Below are 20,275 nucleotides of genomic sequence, written 5' to 3'. Positions count from 1 at the left end.
TGGAATAATGGTACTTCAAAAAGTGTGTTAAAATAATGAAACAAAGATAGAGTACAGTTTTAATTTATTGAATAATAAGACATAAAATCAATCAAATTATAAAGTACAGAATTAGATTCTCATAAAGCAAGGTGCAAATTTCAAATGTCCACCTTAATAGCAAATTTATAAATCATTCAAGAAGATAATTAAGTTAATGTCAAACATTAGGTTTATCAACATTTAAATATTTTTATAATAGAAATTACTTATTCTTTTTGACATACTAACAACCTTAAATATAACGTACATTCAAGATCGAATGCACTATAGGTCAGACCTGGGGTAATCATTAACTGTAATCATTGATTTTGTAATTGATTACACGATTACACTGTAATCATCATGTAATTGATTACCTTGCCCAAAACTGATTACATTAATTGTAATTAATCAATTACAGCTTAAATTCAGTCAGTAATTATGATTACATTTTGATTGACATTGATTACTTTCAGATTTAAAAGGAAACTATTTAAGTTCAAAGGATGCCTTTATTTTACATTATACAGTTTAACTTTTGTTTTTTAGTTATGCAGTAAAAATCCTCAATTAGACTGATAAAAGTGAACATTCTTATCATTGCTTAAATACTTTGAGACCATGGTCTACTTTAGTCATTTTGTATGAATAAACAATATGTTTATTTATATGTATCTACAAATACATTATAAAAGAATGCTTTGATATTTAATCTGATAAAAGGAAAACATATTTCTGGAGAAATTTAACGTTAATTTTACAGTATCACTTATTATATGATGTACATAAATCAAATGAAAATTTAAATTTTCAAAAAATAAATGTGCTGAAAGCAACAATGTACCACTCTAAAATTGACCTTCTCACCTACTTTCATACAATAACCCAATAACAGTTTTTCACACCTTGTGAAATCAAGTGTCATGCTAAAGAGCATTCAAGCAGATCATAACAACAAATTTAAGATCTAGATAGGTGTTCACTTCAATATCAGTGGTCTCAATAGTCACATTAAAATTAAAACAAAAATTTGGACTGACTAATAATAGTGGTCTTAAAAGTGAATAAGCAGGTGGTTAAATCTGGATCATGAAACCATCTTTTTTAAAAAAATGGTCTTAATAGCAGGGTGGTCTTAATTCTGGGGTGGTTTAATGTACATTCAATGTAATCAATTATCAATCAATTACTCTCTTAAAAGTAATTGTAATTCAATTGATTACAGAGGCAAATGTGAGTAATCAATCTTAATCAATTACAATAAAATCTGAAAGTAATTGTAATTTAATCAATTACTGATCAATGTAATCATCCCCAGGTCTGCTATAGGTACCTACAGTCATTGACTTTGATTGACCTGCCCATCACCACTTTGGGTTGGAATCTGTTTGGAGAATTTGGACACTTGAATGTGATGAAGCTATCCAGCTAAGGGGCCAATTCCAACATGAATTAATGCAACAGGTTGGAGGCACCTTATCTTTTACAGTGTTGATTTGACTTTATAACCCAATGAACTAAAAACAAGAAAAACAGTTCTCTGTATGTAACTGGTTTTAAAGTAGCATGCCTCCAGATGAGCGAGAATATTTCAGTAAATTAAACTTAAAAAAAAGTACTAAGATTTTAGGAAAAGTAGAAAAACTCAAGATTCAAGTAATAATTCACATGTTATGAGCGATTAATAGTGAATTTTTCAGTATGTTTAACTATATTTCTACTGTGTTACTTCCATGAAAATAAGCATTAATCTGTATGTGTGCTGCTTTAACACTTCTCATAAATATGCTCCATTTATGTTTTGTTTCCACGGACAGTGATATTTTGATACTTCTGTAAAAGACGGCTTGATTACATGGGAAAATCCAAATCACAATGAAGGTGAAACAAACACAGTGGCCAGCAGATCTACATGTAGATATGAACTTTAGTCAGATTAATATACAAGTATATCAATGTAAATTTATAGCCTGCATTCAACTTTAACTATGAATAACAATTCTTTTTCCTTCACATTCTAATTTCAACCACTGAAAAATCATTGAAACAATATCCTGGATATGGTGTGAAAGAAGGATTATCTTGCAAAGCATAAAAGCATTAGTGATATGTTGCAGAAATATTCTTTTGGTTGACACAAAAATGCCAGAGTGTGCTCATTGAACAGCCCTTAATACTCCTGGTCCGAGGTTATATCGAAATTTTCTAGATCAAACTCAGATTTCAGGTCTTCGATTGATCAGAAACAGAATTTTGCCTGACCAATGAAATTACTGAGATTAGAGTTAGAGACATATCTCAAAAAAAAAGTTTCATAACCTCGAAGTCAGATTAGAATTAACAACCAGTACTAATACAAAATACATAAATCAGAAAAAAATTTCCACAAAGATAGTTAAATATGTAATCATTCTACTGTAATAATTACAACTTGGGTGAAAAAGATAACTTGATCCATAAACTGGTATGTGTCATTACAATAATGATAATAATAATGATGAAATTTGTTATACTCTTAAATACTTCAATATAACTGCCTACCTAAGCAAAATAAATGAAACAAATTGAAAAAAAATAAAGAAAATGAAAACAAAGTAAAAATAAAATGGCAAAAATCATTGCGAAATAAAATCACTTTGCAATAAGCTATATAAATAGGAATTATTGTAATATTTTATCATCCCAAATTCCAAATCATTATACTTAATATATATCTTCTTTCCAAACAATAACAATAATATATATCATGTAATATAGATACAATAGATGCATAAGTTACTTCGTTTCTCCTACACAGTATTATAGAAAAGAGCCACGCCATGACAAAACCAACATAATGCATTTGTGACCAGCATGGATCTAGACCAGTCTGCGCTTCCACGCAGTCTGATCAGGATCCATGCTGTTCGCTTACAAACCCTATAACAAGTAGAGAAACTGATAACGAACAACATGGATCCTGATCAGACTGCACGGATGCGCAGGCTGGTCTGGATCCTTGCTGGTCACAAACCCATTATGTTGGTTTTGTCAAAGTGCAGCTCAAAATACCTTCTCAATGTCAGGGTAGCAGGTTTTATAGTTTCAAGCTGATCTTCTTTATATATGTATTAATCAGTATTCACCTTAGTGCAGTAACGGTTACGTCCTTCAAAAGAGTTATTCAGTTATTGGACAGTGGTGACGTATAATAAATATTCCGCACAATATTAAATATTAACCCACTGAACTAGTGTATCTTTTAAGTTGGAACAGTCCTTTCAAAGTTTAAGGGATTTCGATATGATTATATCAAAATACAAAACTTGAGCTATCAAAAGAATAGAACCTTGCGAAACTGCACAGATATTGCGTACATACATTTAATGGTATAGGTATCAAATAAAAATGCCTATACTTGATTTTCATGAATCATTGTTGAATACTTTTACATTTTCTTTTTGAATCAGACATTTTTCTTCATATTTTCATGACCAGAGTTCTTATAAATCAACTATTTTAGGCCTTAAATTTAAACTCTAAACTTGTTCATTTCCATGATTTGCTCATTATCTTAAGAAAATTTATTCAACTTTTAGCATAATTTGTGCAAACTGAAAGAAATAAAAGAAAAAATTCACAATTTTACATTTCAAAGTCTTTTGTTAAATATGCAACTAAAGATATTGTTACTCAGCATTTATTTTGGAGGCAATACAGTTTCCTAAAATAAAACCTGCTATCCAGTTAAAAATACGTTCAGCACTACATCAGTCTTGTGTTCACAGAAAGTTTTTTTTCAGTCTGCACTCATTTGTAATAAAGCATTTATCGTAGAGTCTTTATTTCCACTATTAGCAACAAAGACAGATCGAATGATGTCATCTTCCATATTTGGAAACATGTCCTTGACCTGTTTGAAATCTTCTTCGGTGAAACCTGGCTGTCTTGGTGCTTGCATCCCCATTGACGCCTGAGGTGGGTACACTGCAAAAGGAACCAAAAATGAAATTATACCAAAAATGGAAAACTCATTTGTGTTATGTGTAACAAGGTTTAAGTGCAATCAAATGTTGGACAAAGCTAATTTCTAACAGGTTCTTAAATAAATATAATAAAACCTTCTGTAACACAACAGAAATGCTGACTATGATACAAACATAACTTATTCTTTTATCCATTTTTTATTTCTTGCTTGCTTTAGGAGTTACATATGAACTGATTCTAGAAAATGAAGGTAAATGAGTAGAATCACCAACCTTTAGTAACACTGCTGGTGATAGATTCCCAGCATGTAAGTACGCAGGACATTTCAAGATTCAAATCTACAGCAGTAATAACCAAGTCATTTCAAGTCACTTATGACAAAACTATTATTTTCAATAATTAAAGTTTGACCTCTAAACTATGGTAATATTGTTATTCATTTACAGATTTCATTCATACTTGGACAAAACAACTCTAATAACACAACCAACATGTTGAATAATTTTGGTATGATCTTGACTTTAATATGATCTTGACTTTAATATGGCCTTGACCATTAAGGTCAATTTAATGAGTTTTGTATGTTTATATTGGTAAGTCTTTTTGATTATTATATTGGATACACTTACGACAAAACAGACACACTGAATTATTCTAAATTGACCTTGACCTAAAAATGAACTTGATTGCCAAAGTCAAGTTGTTGAAGTTTGCTTAAAATGCAATAACTTTGTTATTAATGGACAGATTTAATTCATACAATGCTAATGGCAACATCAACTTGTTAAAGAACATTATTAAAGTATGAACATGATCTATAATTGGTTTAAACTGTCAAGGTCAAATAAGAAAAATTAATCAAGTTATGTACAAAAAGATGATGAAAACCCTTTACCACAATGTTCTGCCTCTGTGTTGTCTATGGAAATGGGAAAAAGTTTAGTATGGCCACAATTTGCATTGGATATCGTTAAAATATCGAACTCTTATAAATCAACAATGGGACATTTCAGTTCCTAAGATGGGCCTGTCCATTACAGAAAATCTGTATGATAAGATTTTATAAAGAAACAAGATATGTTTGTAAAACATGTATGCCCCCTATCAGCAGCCAATTAGTCATGTGATAAGGTTATTATGCATGACTTCTGACCCAGTGATCAAACAATTAATAAGGGTTATAAAGTATCTACTGGTCATGACCTTGACCTTTGACCCCTTGACCCAAAACTCAATAGGGGTCATCTGCTGGTCACGAACAATCATCAAACAAAGTTTGAAGTTCCTAGGCCTAGGCGTTTTTAGTAAATTGATCAGAAACCGTTTTTACCTACAAGGTCAATGTGACCTTGACCTTTGACCCCTTGACCCCAAAATCAATAGGGGTCATCTGCTGGTCATGACCAATCACCAAGCCAAGTTTGAAGTTCTTAGGCCTAAGGGTTCTCTTATTATTGATCGGAAACCGTTTTAACATACAAGGTCAATGTGACCTTGACCTTTGACCCCAAAATCAATAGGGGTCATCTGCTGGTCATGACCAATCACCATGCCAAGTTTGAAGTTTCTAGGCCGAAGCGTTCTTTAGTTATTGATCAGAAACCGTTTTTACTTACAAGGTCATTGTGACCTTGACCTTTGACCCCTTGATCCCAAAATCAATAGGAGTAATCTGCTGGTCATGACAAATCACCATACCAAGTTTGAAGTTCCTAGGCCTAAGCGTTCTAGAATTATTGATCAGAAACCGTTTTTTACTTAAAAGGTCAATGTGACCTTGACCTTTGACCCCTTCACCTAAAACTCAATAGGGGGTCATCTGCTGGTCATGACCAATCATCACACAAAGTTTGAAGTTCCTAGGCCTAAGCATTTTTAGTTAATTGATCGGAAACCGTTTTTACCTACAAGGTCAATGTGACCTTGACCTTTGACCCCTTGACCCCAAAATCAATAGGTCATCTGCTGGTCATGACCAATCACCATACCAAGTTTGAAGTTCCTAGGCATAAGGGTTCTTAAGTTATTGATAGGAAAGCATTTTTACGTACAAGGTCAATGTGACCTTGCCCTTTAACCCCTTAACCCCAAAATCAATAGGGTCATCTGCTGGTCATGAACCAATCACCATACCAAGTTTGAAGTTCCTAGGCCTAAGGGTTCTTTAGTTATTGATCGGAAACCGTTTTTACCTAAGAGGTCAATGTGACCTTGACCTTTGACCCCTAGACCCCAAAATCAATAGGGGTCATCTACTGATCATGACCAATCACCATCTCAAGTTTGAAGTCCCTAGGCCTAAGGGTTCTTTCATTATTGATCGGAAACCGTTTTTACCTACAAGGTCAATGTGACCTTGACCTTTGACCCCTTAACTCCAAAATCAATAGGGGTCATCTGATTAGTCATAACCAATCACCATACCAAGTTTGAAGTTCCTAGGCCTAAGGGTTCTTTTGTTATTGATCAGAAACTGTTTTTAATTAAAAGGTCAATGTGACCTTGACTTTTCACCCCTTGACCCCAAAATCTATACGGGTCATCTACTGATCATGACCAATCACCATACCAAGTTTGAAGTTCCTAGGCCTTAAGGTTCTTTAGTTATTGATCGATAACCGTTTTTACCTACAAGGTCAATGTGACCTTGACCTTTGACCCCTTGACCCCAAAATCAATAGGGGTCATCTACTGATCATGACCAATCACCATACCAAGTTTGATGTTCCTAAGCCTTTAAGGTTCTTTAGTTATTGATCAGAAAACTGTTTTTGCTTTCAAGGTCAATGTGACCTTGACCTTTGACCCCTTGACTCCAAAATCAATAGGGGTCATCTACTGGTTCATGACCAATCACCATCTCAAGTTTGAATTTCCTAGCCTTAAGGTTCTTTAGTTATTGATCGGAAACCGTTTTTGCTTTCAAGTCAATGTGACCTTGACCTTTGACCCCTTGACCCCAAAATCAATAGGGGTCATCTACTGGTCATGACCATCACCATACCAAGTTTGAAGTTCCTAGGCCTTAAGGTTCTTTAGTTATTGATCGGAAACCGTTTTGCTTTCAAGGTCAATGTGACCTTGACCTTTGACCCCTTGACCCCAAAATCAATAGGGGTCATCTACTGGTCATGACCAATCACCATACCAAGTTTGAAGTTCCTAGGCCTAAGGGTTCTTTAGTTATCACTCGGAAACCATTTGGTCTACGGACCGACGGACCGACGGACCGACGGACCGACAAGTGCAAAGCAATATACCCCCTTTTTTTCAAAATGGGGGCATAATAATATAATATCAAACCTCCTGGCATAACAACCCCAGGGTAAGGCTGCATCTGAGGGAAGACCATGGGTGCCTGCATCACAGCTGGTGGGAGGTTTTCTACTGGCTGAAAAAAAGATATATATTTCTATCAATTATAATGTATTGACTTCAAACAAAATTATGCCCTTTTTATTGTGTTCTGCCTTATGCCTGTAGAAGAATTATTATACTACATTTGAATATTACTTTAGCTATTTAGTGTTGATTGAAACACAGATGCCCCTCTCATTATCGGCATGTAAGGTATGGCATATTAAGATGGAAAAAACAAATAATGTATTGAGCCCAAAACCTTCACCCTAAGCTTGTTGGTGATATACCCATGCAACCAGTGCAGACCAAGATCAGGCAGAAGAGAATTTATTTTTAATTTTCCCTAAGAATTAAGAATGGTTTTGTCCAGATTGAAAGATGGATGAGTCCATTTTAGATGGTAAGGGTTATACAACAATTGATAAGTAGTATTCACTGATTTTTAGTATTTAGCACCGTAAATTTTCTGCACAATCTCGATGAATCTAAAGCATATGAATATGCATAAGATGTAAAAGACGTAAAAGGTATTTTTGTATCTCTTTCTAAAGACAAAATCTTTTTTACTCATGTTAGTCTATAATCTTATTTTTCTAAACACTTATTGTCAAAGTATAAATATAAATATTTTTAGTTATGAAGAATTTTGACAGGTTATATGGCTATATATAAATGGTTGATTGGAAATAGCAGCTTGGGTTATATTGCAAACAACTGTTTATATATGGCCATATAACCTGTCAGGAATATTCATAACAAATTTACAATATGCAAACTTCCTTTTTCTATAGAAAAAAGTGACATTTCAGCATAAATTGACAAAAGGACTAGCCATGTCATGATTATCCAATGAAAATCAATGTTATTGTGAAATAAAGAAAAATAAAACTTACAGTAAAAGTTATGACAAGGTTTAAGGTGCCTTCTTTCTCATCACCTTGTTTACCACTGAGTGCAAACCATTCGTCGACTGTTTCCCCACTTAAAGCTGGAGGAGGAATGTTAACATATGCCCACGCTACACGATCATCTGAGGTAAATGATTTCTGAAGAAACAAGATTGCATTTGAGAAAAATGCTATGCCACCGCATTAATACAACACTAAATAGTAGTGTAGAAACAGATTTTTTTGGTTTCTATACAATTTTGAAGATTGCCATAATGCATAGATCCCTGACCTATCTGATTCCTATTATCAGATTAGTGGTTAAATCTGTTGTAAACTCAATAAAAGATTAGAGTAGGAATATATCAATGCACTCGAGTCTAGTGAATTTGGTGGTGAAGGTCATATTTCACACAGCCTAAATTTCATGACTACATCAAAGGACAACACAGTAAGACACTTTGTCAAAATCTAGGTCAGCTGAAATCAAAATTCACTTTACATCTTAATCCATGCACATGGTTCAAATTTCATAGCTGTACATTAAAGGACAAGAAAGTAGGTCACATCATCAAAATCTAGGTCATCTGATATCAAAGTTCAATTTTACAACTAAAACTGTGCACATGGTCAAAATTTCATTGCTGTACATCAAAGGGCAAGAAAGAAGGTCAATGTCCCCTTGGGCAAGGCAAAATTTTGGACCAAAGGGTTTAATTCAAAACAATCTTGATACAGGTCCACCAAACAATTATAATTTGAACAATCTTGGTAAAGGTTCCATATAAGGAAAACCTATAGCCCCCAGGGCGGGGCTAATTTTGCACTAGAGGCAAAATTTGAACAATTTTGGTAGAGTACCTATAGATGAAATCATTTAACAAATATTAAAGCTCTAAGCCTTGTACCTTCAGACAATAAGATTTTTTGATTTTTTACTATATTAAAGTTCAATTTTACAACTAAAACTGTGCACATGGTCAAAATTTCATTGCTGTACATCAAAGGACAAGAAAGTAGGTCACTGTCCCCTTAGGCAAGGCAAAATTTTGGACCAAAGGGTTTAATTCAAAGCAATCTTGATACAGGTCCACCAAACAATTATAATTTGAACATTATCTTGGTAAAGGTTCCATATAAGAAAAACCTATAGCCCCCAGGGCGGGGCTAATTTTGACACTACAGGCAAAATTTGAACAACTTGGTAGAGTACCTATAGATGAAATCCTTTAACAAATATTAAAGCTCTAAGCCTTGTACCTTCAGATAATAAGATTTTTTGATTTTTTACTATATGTATATATTGAAAATCAATGATCCCCACAAAGTCTGTCATTTTTTAACAAGAGCTGTCCGTAAGACAGCGCGCTCGACTTTTTTATTGCTTGCCAATAAAAAAAGTTTTTGCAGTAAAAGGCAATACAAGAATCTCTGTATTTTTAAAGTGAACAATGGCCATGAGCATTAAGATATTTAGTGAAGAATTATTTTACTGAATTGTGTGATACCCTTGAACACTGCAGCAAAGTTTGAAATGTTTAAGTCAAAAGACATGTTTGGGAATCATGATTGTAAACAAGTATTCCAACTTTCAAATTAATATCTCAAACAGTTCAGTCAAAAAGTGGACTGGTACTAAAAACTTAACCAAGATTCTAAGTCGATAAAAGGCCTTAATTTTTAAAACAAATCCTTGACAGAGTTACCTTCTCTTGCGTACAGATGGGGGTAATGATGTGAAATAGCATTAAAAGTTTCAAAGCAATATCTCAAAGGGTTAAGGCAATAAGTGGATTTTACCCATATTCAATGTATTTTCTAAGTCAAAAAGGGGCATAATTCTGTCAAAAACCTTGACAGAGTTATGTCCTCTTGTCTGTTGATGAAGGTCGTGATGGTAAACAAGTATGGTCAGTTTCAAAGCAATACCTCCAATGGTTTTTGAAATAAAGTGAGGTGGTACAAAAAACTTAACCAAGCTCAATACACTTTCTAAGTCAAAAAAGGGCCATAATTCTGTCAAAAACCTTGACAGAGTTATGTACTCTTGTCTGTAGATGGAGGTTATGATGGTGAACAAGTATGGTAAGTTTCAAAGCCATACTTGTAATACTTCTGAAATAAAGTGGGGTGGTACGAAAAACTTAACCAAGGTGTGACGCCGACGCCGACGCCGACGCCGGGGCGAGTAGGATAGCTCCCCTTTTCATAGAAAAGTCGAGCTAAAAATCAGTTAAAATCATTGAGTAATATCCAGTAACTTAAATTTTTACCCCTCATGTTAATAGACATATCAAGTCTAAATTTTCTACAAATGATAACTTTTAGGATGCTTTGTTTTGCATTAATAAAATGTTTCACTTTTTTTATCTTTTTATTTACAAGTTTCATTTGAAAACCATCAAAGTCAATTAATACAAACATAAATTTATTAAAATTCAATTATAAATCCATCAAAATTCAATTAATAGAAGAATTAATTTATCAAAGTTCAATTCATACAAACGTAAGTTTATAAAAATTCAATGATAAATTCATCAAAATTCAATTGCATGTACATTGTACTAATATAAATACATGAACTAATCAAAGTTCAACCAATACAAACAAGAATTAATCAGTAATTGACTTATAAAATGATAATAAAGGTGAATACCCTACCTCATCAAATATTTCAACATACATGTTATCAACACCACTTGGCAGGTAACTGAAATATATAAACCAAAAAAGTAACCTCCCACTAGGCTACACACATTGTTTTCTATCTATATACATGCATGAACATTGGTATCACAAAACATGAATTGAATGAAGAAACCCAATCTATAGTCAACCAGCGAAACAAGAAGTTAGAATACAGGTGGTCTAAATCTACAGATGGTCTGTATCCACAGGTTTAGCTTTATTATGTTCTACAACAAAATGAAGGAAGAAAGAAAAAGATTATTATTACACAAAGTTCTTTGAAAATAATAAAAATGCATAATTTTTAAATTCTATACTTAGGCCTCTCTAAACATATTTAATAATATTTCATATCAAATGAATGTAAAAGAAATCATAATACATTGCAAGAAGATAGACTTAAGTTTGTTAGTAAATTTGTTAGCAATCTCTTTTTATCAAAATTGAATGCATTTTTTCATAACCAGCATCATTGTAGAAGTTTTCTTTATTACTAGCAGACATTTGCTTTCTTTAATGAGTAAAATAAATGATACAGAGTGCAGATTTTCATCTCTTAAAAATAGAGTTCCTAAAACATATGTGAAAAACATAATAAAGAACATTTACCATTGTATGTCTTTACACCATTGCGGATTTTTACCCCCATTGTAAGCTGTAGGTGTTTCAAACACAGCATGACCGACCCTTAGTCTACAGTATGGATCCATCCTGGTCAAACCATAGTTCTTAGTAAGCTTTGCCTGCAGTTGAGAAAATATATACATGACAAAGAAATGCTATAGTCTAAAGAAATCTTTCAATATTCATCGAGAATTTGTAATGAAAGAATCCTTCTAATGGAATAGTTGACAAAGCATTCAAAGAAAGCAAATAAAAATATTGAAATAAAATAAAACAAAACTATTGATTTAAATTTACAAATTTTCTAACATTATTTTCCATTATCATCAATTTAGAATCTTTAAAGGAATTGTTTATATTCCTTTTGCATTTATATGTCTATATTAATTCAGTTTAATTTAAAACGCTAATTTGAATTTGCCCTAATCTTAAGTATTTCCTCTGTAAGGTCTATAATTATGTTCTTAATTTATTTTTCAATAAATTTTCTATTGTCATCCGGTATTGGTCTTTACGGAGTAAATACTAAAGAATAACGCAGCAGACAGCACACAATGCTATGGCCGGCATTGCTCAATGATGATACATCACTTCCCTTGTTTTGTCTGATTGTATTTGTATGTATAATAAATGCTACTGAAGAAGCCCGTCCCAAAGCTACGGCAAATTCAAATTAGCATTTTTAATAATATACAGCGAATTAGAGATTTTATTTATTATATTTTATATATAAGTTTATCAGATTTAAAATGCATGCACTTCACAAATAGATTCCCAAGAGTCACACCTGCACAACACTGATGTTAATTCTTCCTTTTATATTAGCAGGCATGGAATAGTAACCAGCTTGCTGTTGGGCCTGCAGAATCTGTGCCACTCGTTCATCTGCTAACGCCTGTTGCTGCTGTGGTGTACCATTAATTCGAAGAAAATCACCTGGCAGCTCACCCACCATAACCTATGTTAAAAAGAAAAACTCTATAAGTAAATCTGTATACAATATAGTTGATAATTTTGGTGAAATTTGAATAAACTTGTTAATTTTTAATACAATTTTATTGTTATGCCGACCCATATATATATACATGTATATATATATATATATATATAATTGTACTACAAACTGGTAAACATTACTTAGCATTGAATCTGGGTCAACTCAACCCTAAAACTAACTCAGCCCCATGAGTCATCTCGACCTTCTACCAACTTGGCACGGATCAACTCAGCCCAAAATTGTATATTACTGATTATTACTTTTTATCAAAATTACCTAAATTGTCCACACTACGGTACCATGTGTCTGGACAGATATGTAATGACGCTGATTTAATTCAGATAAAAGCTTGGGTGTTTAAATTTTTTATTTTTAAAATGATATACAAAATTTCAGCAGCAAAGCTGAAGTTTTGGATATTCTATCGTTTAATTACATTGCAAATGATTATTATAAGCTAGTACAAGAGGTAATTAAGGTATTGCCCTCTTGACGTCCAAATTTTTAACGCCAATGTTCTTGAAGTAGATATTTAAATATTACCGTTTACATTAATTGAAATAAATTTAATTACTAAATGAAAGAAAAAATATTCATTTATTGTTGATTAAAACAAAGACTGATATACTGATAACCACTGAACAAAGAAAAAGAACTAAATCAAGCATTTTTGGGACCAACCAGTACCTCTGAATTTACTCTTATAGTATATTAATTAATCCTTAAAATGTTTATTAACTAAACCAACTATATCCTAAAAGGTTTCAATAAAGTGCCGAGTATACCCGTGCCAAGTTGGTATAGGGCTGAGTTGACCCTTTACCCTTGTGGTGATGGTGCTGGTATTTTTCAGTAAGACACATTGAATTTACCAGAGCGCAGTTCAAGCTTCGCATCATTCCTGGCCAGGCTGTCCTGTTTACTAGTACTAGTTGCCTTCACTTTCGTAAGGAACTGAAACTTCTGTACATACCTGAGCAGGGGTACAGTGCAAATGACCGCAGAAAGGATTTCATGATCAATCACAGTGAAAGTGAAATGACAGTGTATGCTGGAGCGATTTCTAAATTTATCTGTTAAATGCTCAAACACTTTTTACATAATTTTTTTAACTTTTACTCCAAATTATTAAAATTCTTACATGATTTCTCCTATCGCTGCTAGGTGTATGATTTGTACCTGTTGTTTCAGACATCTTCCAAGCTTAACAACGCAATTATTCAGAACATTTATTGTTTACAAAAAAATATTTTATTTCAATAGTTCTTCTTCCTGGAAGGGAGATCACTCTGAATAACAATTTTTTAAAGGGGAATACGGTAATATTGTGACGACATGCACCGTGACGTAACGTACAACATCGTTGTGCAGCGCTAACAGTGCGTAACAACGACATTATTTAACAAAAATGAAAGAAAAATATGAAAACATGGTAAAATAAAATGGAATACATATTAGGTTACAGAGAAAATATCAGAGGTAATATATCAACTTTGATTGAACACAATACCCCTTTAAAATTCAATTAGCTATGGGAATTTAGAGTACTCTCCCATCTGAATGTAAATGCTTAATGTTTTTGTATTTTTGTAAGTTTTCTTATGCTTTGTATGGAAATATTGACTTTATTTTTTATTTTTAGCATTTTTTTTATTGTTCAATTAAGAAGTGAAAGTTTAAATGAGTATAAGTAGTGATTGCAGTAAGTAGTGTACTGCAAAATTAAGAAATATTCATCATCAATTTTAACCTGTTAACTAGATTTCTACACTAGTCATTAATAATTAAACTGAAGATGTAGGTGTATTTTATTTGCCTTAACTTAAGTACATGTGTATTTAAAGAATAAGTAGAGTACTCACCAGGCTTTCACCATGGGCATTAATTGGCACTCACATCAGAGTACACTTAAATGACTGTAAAAAATGACTGTAAAATTTGATACACCCTATCCTAATTAATTCGGTGTGAACGGTTTAATCAAAATCATAGACCGTAATTTCATACTGTCAAACCGTTGGGAAAGACATTGCCCGTCCAAAGTCATCTCTGTCATTTTGACAAGTCTATTAGATGGTCTAGCAATACCCCTGTTCTTAGATCTCATTCTGTGCAGTCTGACCAGGCTCAATTGTTGTATTTATATTGAAATCCCTTCAACTTTGAGCAGACTGTTCAAGATTCAAAGTTGGGCAAATCCATATTGCAAAAAATAAGGCAGGTTATTAGGGTTTAATTATTGCAAATTTAAGTTATTTGTGGAAAAGCATCACTTATCAAAGATTAATTGTTTTTTCATGTTGTCTAATCTAAAGTGATCATGATCACACTGCACCAATTAGTTGTAACCTCAGCTTCCACACCTGAGGGCAGTTTTGATGAGCAGAGGGAATTTAACTGAACTTTAACCATTCACCATTATTCACATGCATTGGCTTTAGAATCATCAATGGACCTTTCTCTGAGTGTCAAATCTGACAGAATGGCTATCCAATTGCAACACTGTGGTAATACATAGTCACTGGTTAACCTCAGGTTTACACAAAACAAAAGTTAACATGGTTTTGTATGTGATACTTTTATATTCATGTAAGCAGTTGACCTTAAGCAATCAATAGGAAATTCTGGGCTTATTTTTTCACTGTTAAAATCTTGCAAGGTCCATGATTAAACATGGTCTATATTTAAATGAAGTATTTAAAGAAGGTAGGTAGTATCTTTGTATGAAACCATAATTGCGTCTTCTGTAAAAAACTAGAACTATCACTAAATGTGATAAATACCCCCCACAAGACTGCTTTTGAAAGAAGGAAGTTACTAGTAACTAGTTACTAGTAACTAGTTACTAGTAACAGAATACCTTGCAAAAGACTTGAAATAGAGTTATGGTTGTGGGCAATTAAAGATACATGTAGTTGTGGTTCTTGTATGTTGCATTTCCTTTTAATGTGGTTGACCATTGATGAAGTTTTATTGAATTACTCTGTAATAAGTCCAGAAAGAGTTACGCTTCTTGAGCACTGCACTTCCTCTCATTGGCTTGACCATTGTATGAAGTTGCATTAAACATTTGTTTTTAAGTTATGCACCGGACAAGGAAAAAGAACAAAGGGTAATAACTCTACAAATACTGAAGATGGAGTTATGGTTATTGTACACTGTACTTCCTCTCATTGCCCTTTACCATTGTATGAAGTTGTTTTGAATTCCAACCACTGGATTTCAAGTTATGCACTGGACAAAAAAGTAACAAAGGCAATAACTGTAATTTGTCCAAATAGAGTTATGGTTCTTGTGCACTGCACTTCATCTCACTGCCCTTAACCATTGTATGAAGTTTCATTGAATTCCAACCATTAATTTTCAAGTTATGCACTGGACAATAAAAAGTAACAAAGGGCAAAAACTCTTAAATGAGTCAAGAAAGAGTTATGGTTTCTATGCACTGCACTTTCTCTCAATGTGCTTGATCATTGTATGAAGTTGTATTGAATTCCAACCATTAGTCTTCAAGTTATGCTCCGGACAAAAAAAGCAATGGAAAAGTAACAAAGGGCAATAACTCTGTAATTACTTTAGATAGAGTTATGGTTCTTGTGCACTGCACTTCCTCTTATTGTGCTTGACCATTGTATGAAGTTGTTTTGAATTCCAACCAGTAGTTTTCAAGTTATGCTCCGGACAAGGAAAAGTAACAAAGGGCAATAACTCTGTAATTAGTCAAGATAGAGTTATGGTTCTTGTGCACTGCACTTCCTCTTAATGTGCGAAGTTGTATTGAATTCCAATCATTAGTCTTCAAGTTATGGCCCAGACAAAAGAAAGCTATGGAAAAGTAACAAAGGGCAATAACTCTGTAATTACTTTAGATAGGGTTATGTTTCTTGTGCACTGCACTTCCCCTTATTGTGCTTGACTATTGTATGAAGTTGTTTTGTTAAATTCCAACTAGTAGTTATCAAGTTATGCTCCGGACTAAGAAAAGTAACAAAGGGCAATAACTCTGTAATAAGTCAAGATAGAATTATGATTCTTGTGCATAGCACTTTCTCTCAATGTGCTTGATCATTGTATGAAGTTGTATTGAATTCCAATCATTAGTCTTCAAGTTATGATTTGGACAAGGAAAATGCAACGGACCGCTGGACCGACATACCACCGAGTGACTCCTATATACCCCCCAAACTTCGTTTCAAGGGTATAAAAACTCACAGAAGGATTATAAAGTTCCAAAAATTTGCTTTGCTTCAAAGCAGTCACAGAAACCCAAGAAGATTTTTGGGGGTTTTTTTATAGACCCTATATCATAATAAAATTGCAGATTTGGTATGACTGCTTGCCCTTAAATTTATTTCTTTGATATATTTTCAGGGTATGGCAGAAAAAGAACCCATAAAATGTCTGCTACAGAATCGCTGAAAGATGCTCAGAGTTCTAGCGGAGTCGGTAATACATGTACAAACCCTTCTTTGGAGAATATAGAAAATAATAAATTGGTTGTGGACAGATTTGCCTCCCTTTTCAACAATGAAAAATTGAGTGATATAATAATACAAGTTGGGGACGAAAGATTTTACGCCCATAAATTCATGCTGATCATCTGCAGTGAGGTCTTTGAGTGAGTTGAACAAATAAATGAATATTATTCTTTCATTTTAATTTAATTTTTACAGTTTAAGGCAAAAAAAATAAATGAAAACAGGTCATTTATATTAAGAGCATGCATATGCTTTAATAAAATCATTTTAATTTCTTTTGACTGATTACCATGCCTGATTGCATACTGATTAAATTAAATGTACAGTATATAAATTAGATCTCTGTTATTAATTAAATTTTTAATAAAGACATCATGAAATTAAACAGGGCGAGAATAATTCTTTAGTAATAAGGCATATTGATGTAATTTAATGTTAATGCAAAATTACAAATTTGTTTGCCTAAAAATAGGAGATAATATTTCATTGATTATTCTATGTAAAGAAGTCTAGAACAGATAAAGTTAATATATTTAATATATTCTTGGCAATTTACAGGGCAATGTTAAATGAGGATAGATGGAAAGAAGCAAGCCAACCTGAGATTAAACTGACAGAGGAGGAGGAATGTATACCTGTATTTTCTCTATTCCTCCGGTAAGTTGATATATAAATGTTATTTATTTCTTTTCCAATAAAGATAGGTTATATTCCTATGATTTTAAAATGATCATTTTTTTTGCTTATTATTTCAGAAGTTGATAGTAATTTACAGTTGATAGCTTAAGTCTGATTCACAAGCAAATCTTTTTTATTACTTTACCTACCTAATAAAATTGAATAGAAATACTTATACGGATATGTGTTAAAAATAAATCTAATTATCTAAAAGACATAATTATATACCATTTCATATTTTTTCAGGTACATATATTCTGGTTCTGTTGGTCTAACAACAGATAACGTTCTGCCAATATTGCTGTTAGCTGACAAGTACTGCATCCCTGCACTTAGTACAGCCTGTGTGGAATACATGACCCGTCACATTGTTGAATCACCCGACACAAACCGAACCTTGTCATGGTACCAATACTCCAAGATGACGGGAAACAGCCTACTTGTGGATAAGTGCCGCAAATTCATCTTATCAAATTTTGAAATCATTCTGAAGACAGCAGACTGGATGGATCTGTCGAAAGATGAAGTTGTGGAGTTTTTGTCAAGTAGCGATCTTGTTATTTCAAACGAGTTTGATTTATGGCTAAAGCTTGAGCAGTGGCTGTTGAGTGAAAGTAACCACAAGGATGTTGCATTAAATGTGAAGGAAGTTGTCCCGCTCTTGAGGTTTAAAATGATGCAGCCAAAGCAGTTGTTGGAGATCGAAAAGTCACAGTTGTATGTGGATCACAAAGATATATTTTCTGATAAAATAAATGCCGCATATCGTTACCATTCACTCATCATGAATGAAGTGTATCAAAATCACAGGGATGAAATGTTCCGGAACTATATGTGCAAATTTTACTGCCTATGTATAGACCTCACATTGCTGCATTACAACTACGTAGAGAAGTTTGAGAGCAAAATCAACCATTTGGTAACTATCCCAGTTGATGTTGTTGCTTCGTCCAACAAAAAGAATATGAAAGAGATCCCTTTTGAGGTCACGTTCTGGCCCAAAGGTCCATTCAAGACATTCAGTTGGTACGGCTACACGTCCCCAAATGTCACTATGTCGTTGAAAATGCTGTGTAAAAATTTGTCTGCTGTGGACACTTCCATGTCCCTGATCTTGTACGGGATCAAAAATGGGGTAAAATACGTTGCCTTCTCCTACAATGCCACCCATAAATTTACAGCCTCGTCTAGCGTCTTCACAGAAGACAATGTTGTCCAAATAGAACATCTCAAGGCAGATAACTCTCCATACATTGTAAATGGGAACCTTGAAGCAAAGTTGTTCTTGAAGATTAAGGATGTCGAGTGGGATAAAGATAATTAACTTTCTACCTAGCAGCTTTTGTTATATCTATGTATATTAAAGTGGCTGAATTTTTAAGGCGTGTGCTTTCAGTTTTCTAGTCTGAATGTATTTTTATCTTTGAATTGTTGTTTTACAGTTAAATCTTTATGATTAAGCTTGAAATCCTATTAGAATCTCCCTTATTGAACGCGGCATTATATTAGTAACTTGTGTTCATTTTTTCATTATTTGTTTACCAATAATGGCCAGGTCTGAATTGAACAAATTTTTATTCTTAAAATTGTTATTGCAGTATCTTTTTATATAGTGTTCATGTTTCTATTTTTATGAAATACCGGTACTTACTTTTTCATATAGAAAAGCTTATTAATACTGTATTTATTTAGCAATGTTGTTTATTGTTGTTATTATATTGCTTTAAATGTATAAAACATATCAAAATTTTACATATAAAAATCTCACTTTATTGTATTAAATTGTAGTAAACTTTTACCAGTTTTTGTTTCTTATTTCGACTTAGTTTACAAAGATAATCAGCAGTTTTTCATCAAAACTGGGACGCAATCAGATGCTTTAGATAAACAACTATCTGCCTCTAAATGAGTCATTGGTTAATTTTGTTTTGTATATAAAAGGTTAGTGTCTATTCTTGTAATTCAAAAATTGCAGTGATTTTTTAAGCCTCCATCCCTCACTTTTAACAAATAGGATTTTCAAAAACAAGGGGAGCCAATATAAAGTATGTTTCTATTACAAAATTTAAGAAATGTTTATGTCAAGCCAGGATTGGTATTTTTCCCTAGAATTTTACCTCCCTTTGGACTAGAAATATTACACTTTTTGAGAAAGCTTCATCAATTCAATTGCACATTTCAAAACTGTGCGTCAACCTGGAAAAAATAGAATGAATCCTGCAATCCGGTGTCCTAGAATACACACTGTGTTGGTGTTCACAAAGTAAGCTTTTACAAAATCAGCTAAAAACAGCACAGTCACTTGAATAATTTAGTATTGTAAATGTTTACTCGTGAATACAAACCATTTTTCTTACCAGTTGATTAACTAGACCCAATTTATCAAAGTGTGTTACAATTCATAAGAAATACTGCAATTCAACAAGACAAAAAATTATTTCAGTTTCAGTTTTTTTCTTCAATTACTGCCATAAATTTAAATGTAGAGCAGTTTCGTCCATGGACAGTTGCCGACCACTTATTACTTTTTCATAATCAATTTTAATATGAACTTTATTAATAACTCAATATTGTTT

The 20,275-nt window shown here is 32.9% G+C and overlaps 2 protein-coding genes across 4 annotated transcripts; one reads left to right on the top strand and one right to left on the bottom strand.

Annotated features, from left to right (window-relative positions):
• Positions 1-3,658: 3,658 nt before the first annotated feature.
• On the bottom strand, positions 3,659-13,845 carry LOC132736822 (toll-interacting protein B-like). Its single transcript, XM_060724040.1, has 7 exons — positions 13,685-13,845; positions 12,334-12,504; positions 11,532-11,665; positions 10,896-10,944; positions 8,241-8,393; positions 7,291-7,378; positions 3,659-3,987 (listed from the first exon to the last, which is right to left on the bottom strand). The coding sequence occupies exons 1-7, from the start codon at positions 13,736-13,738 to the stop codon at positions 3,800-3,802; spliced, it is 837 nt and encodes a 278-aa protein (XP_060580023.1). The 5' UTR covers positions 13,739-13,845; the 3' UTR covers positions 3,659-3,799.
• A 34-nt stretch (positions 13,846-13,879) lies between these two features.
• On the top strand, positions 13,880-19,495 carry LOC132736797 (BTB/POZ domain-containing protein 17-like). Of its 3 annotated transcripts, none has more exons than XM_060724015.1 (4): positions 13,880-14,022; positions 16,915-17,161; positions 17,580-17,678; positions 17,946-19,495. In XM_060724015.1, exons 1-4 carry the CDS (start codon positions 13,986-13,988, stop codon positions 19,021-19,023), a joined length of 1,461 nt encoding a protein of 486 aa, XP_060579998.1. In that variant the 5' UTR covers positions 13,880-13,985; the 3' UTR covers positions 19,024-19,495. The 3 variants fall into 3 exon arrangements, with proteins under 3 accessions (XP_060579998.1, XP_060580004.1, XP_060580011.1); XM_060724021.1 differs by lacking the exon at positions 13,880-14,022 and adding an exon at positions 14,062-14,132; XM_060724028.1 differs by lacking the exon at positions 13,880-14,022 and adding an exon at positions 14,083-14,105.
• The last annotated feature ends 780 nt before the right edge of the window (positions 19,496-20,275 follow it).

The sequence above is a fragment of the Ruditapes philippinarum genome, unplaced genomic scaffold (genome assembly GCF_026571515.1).
Source record: "Ruditapes philippinarum isolate M1 unplaced genomic scaffold, ASM2657151v2 ctg172_1_1_1_1, whole genome shotgun sequence".
NCBI lineage: Eukaryota > Metazoa > Mollusca > Bivalvia > Venerida > Veneridae > Ruditapes > Ruditapes philippinarum.
Note: the sequence above shows the minus strand (reverse complement) of the source record. Positions and strands in the feature narration are given on the sequence as shown.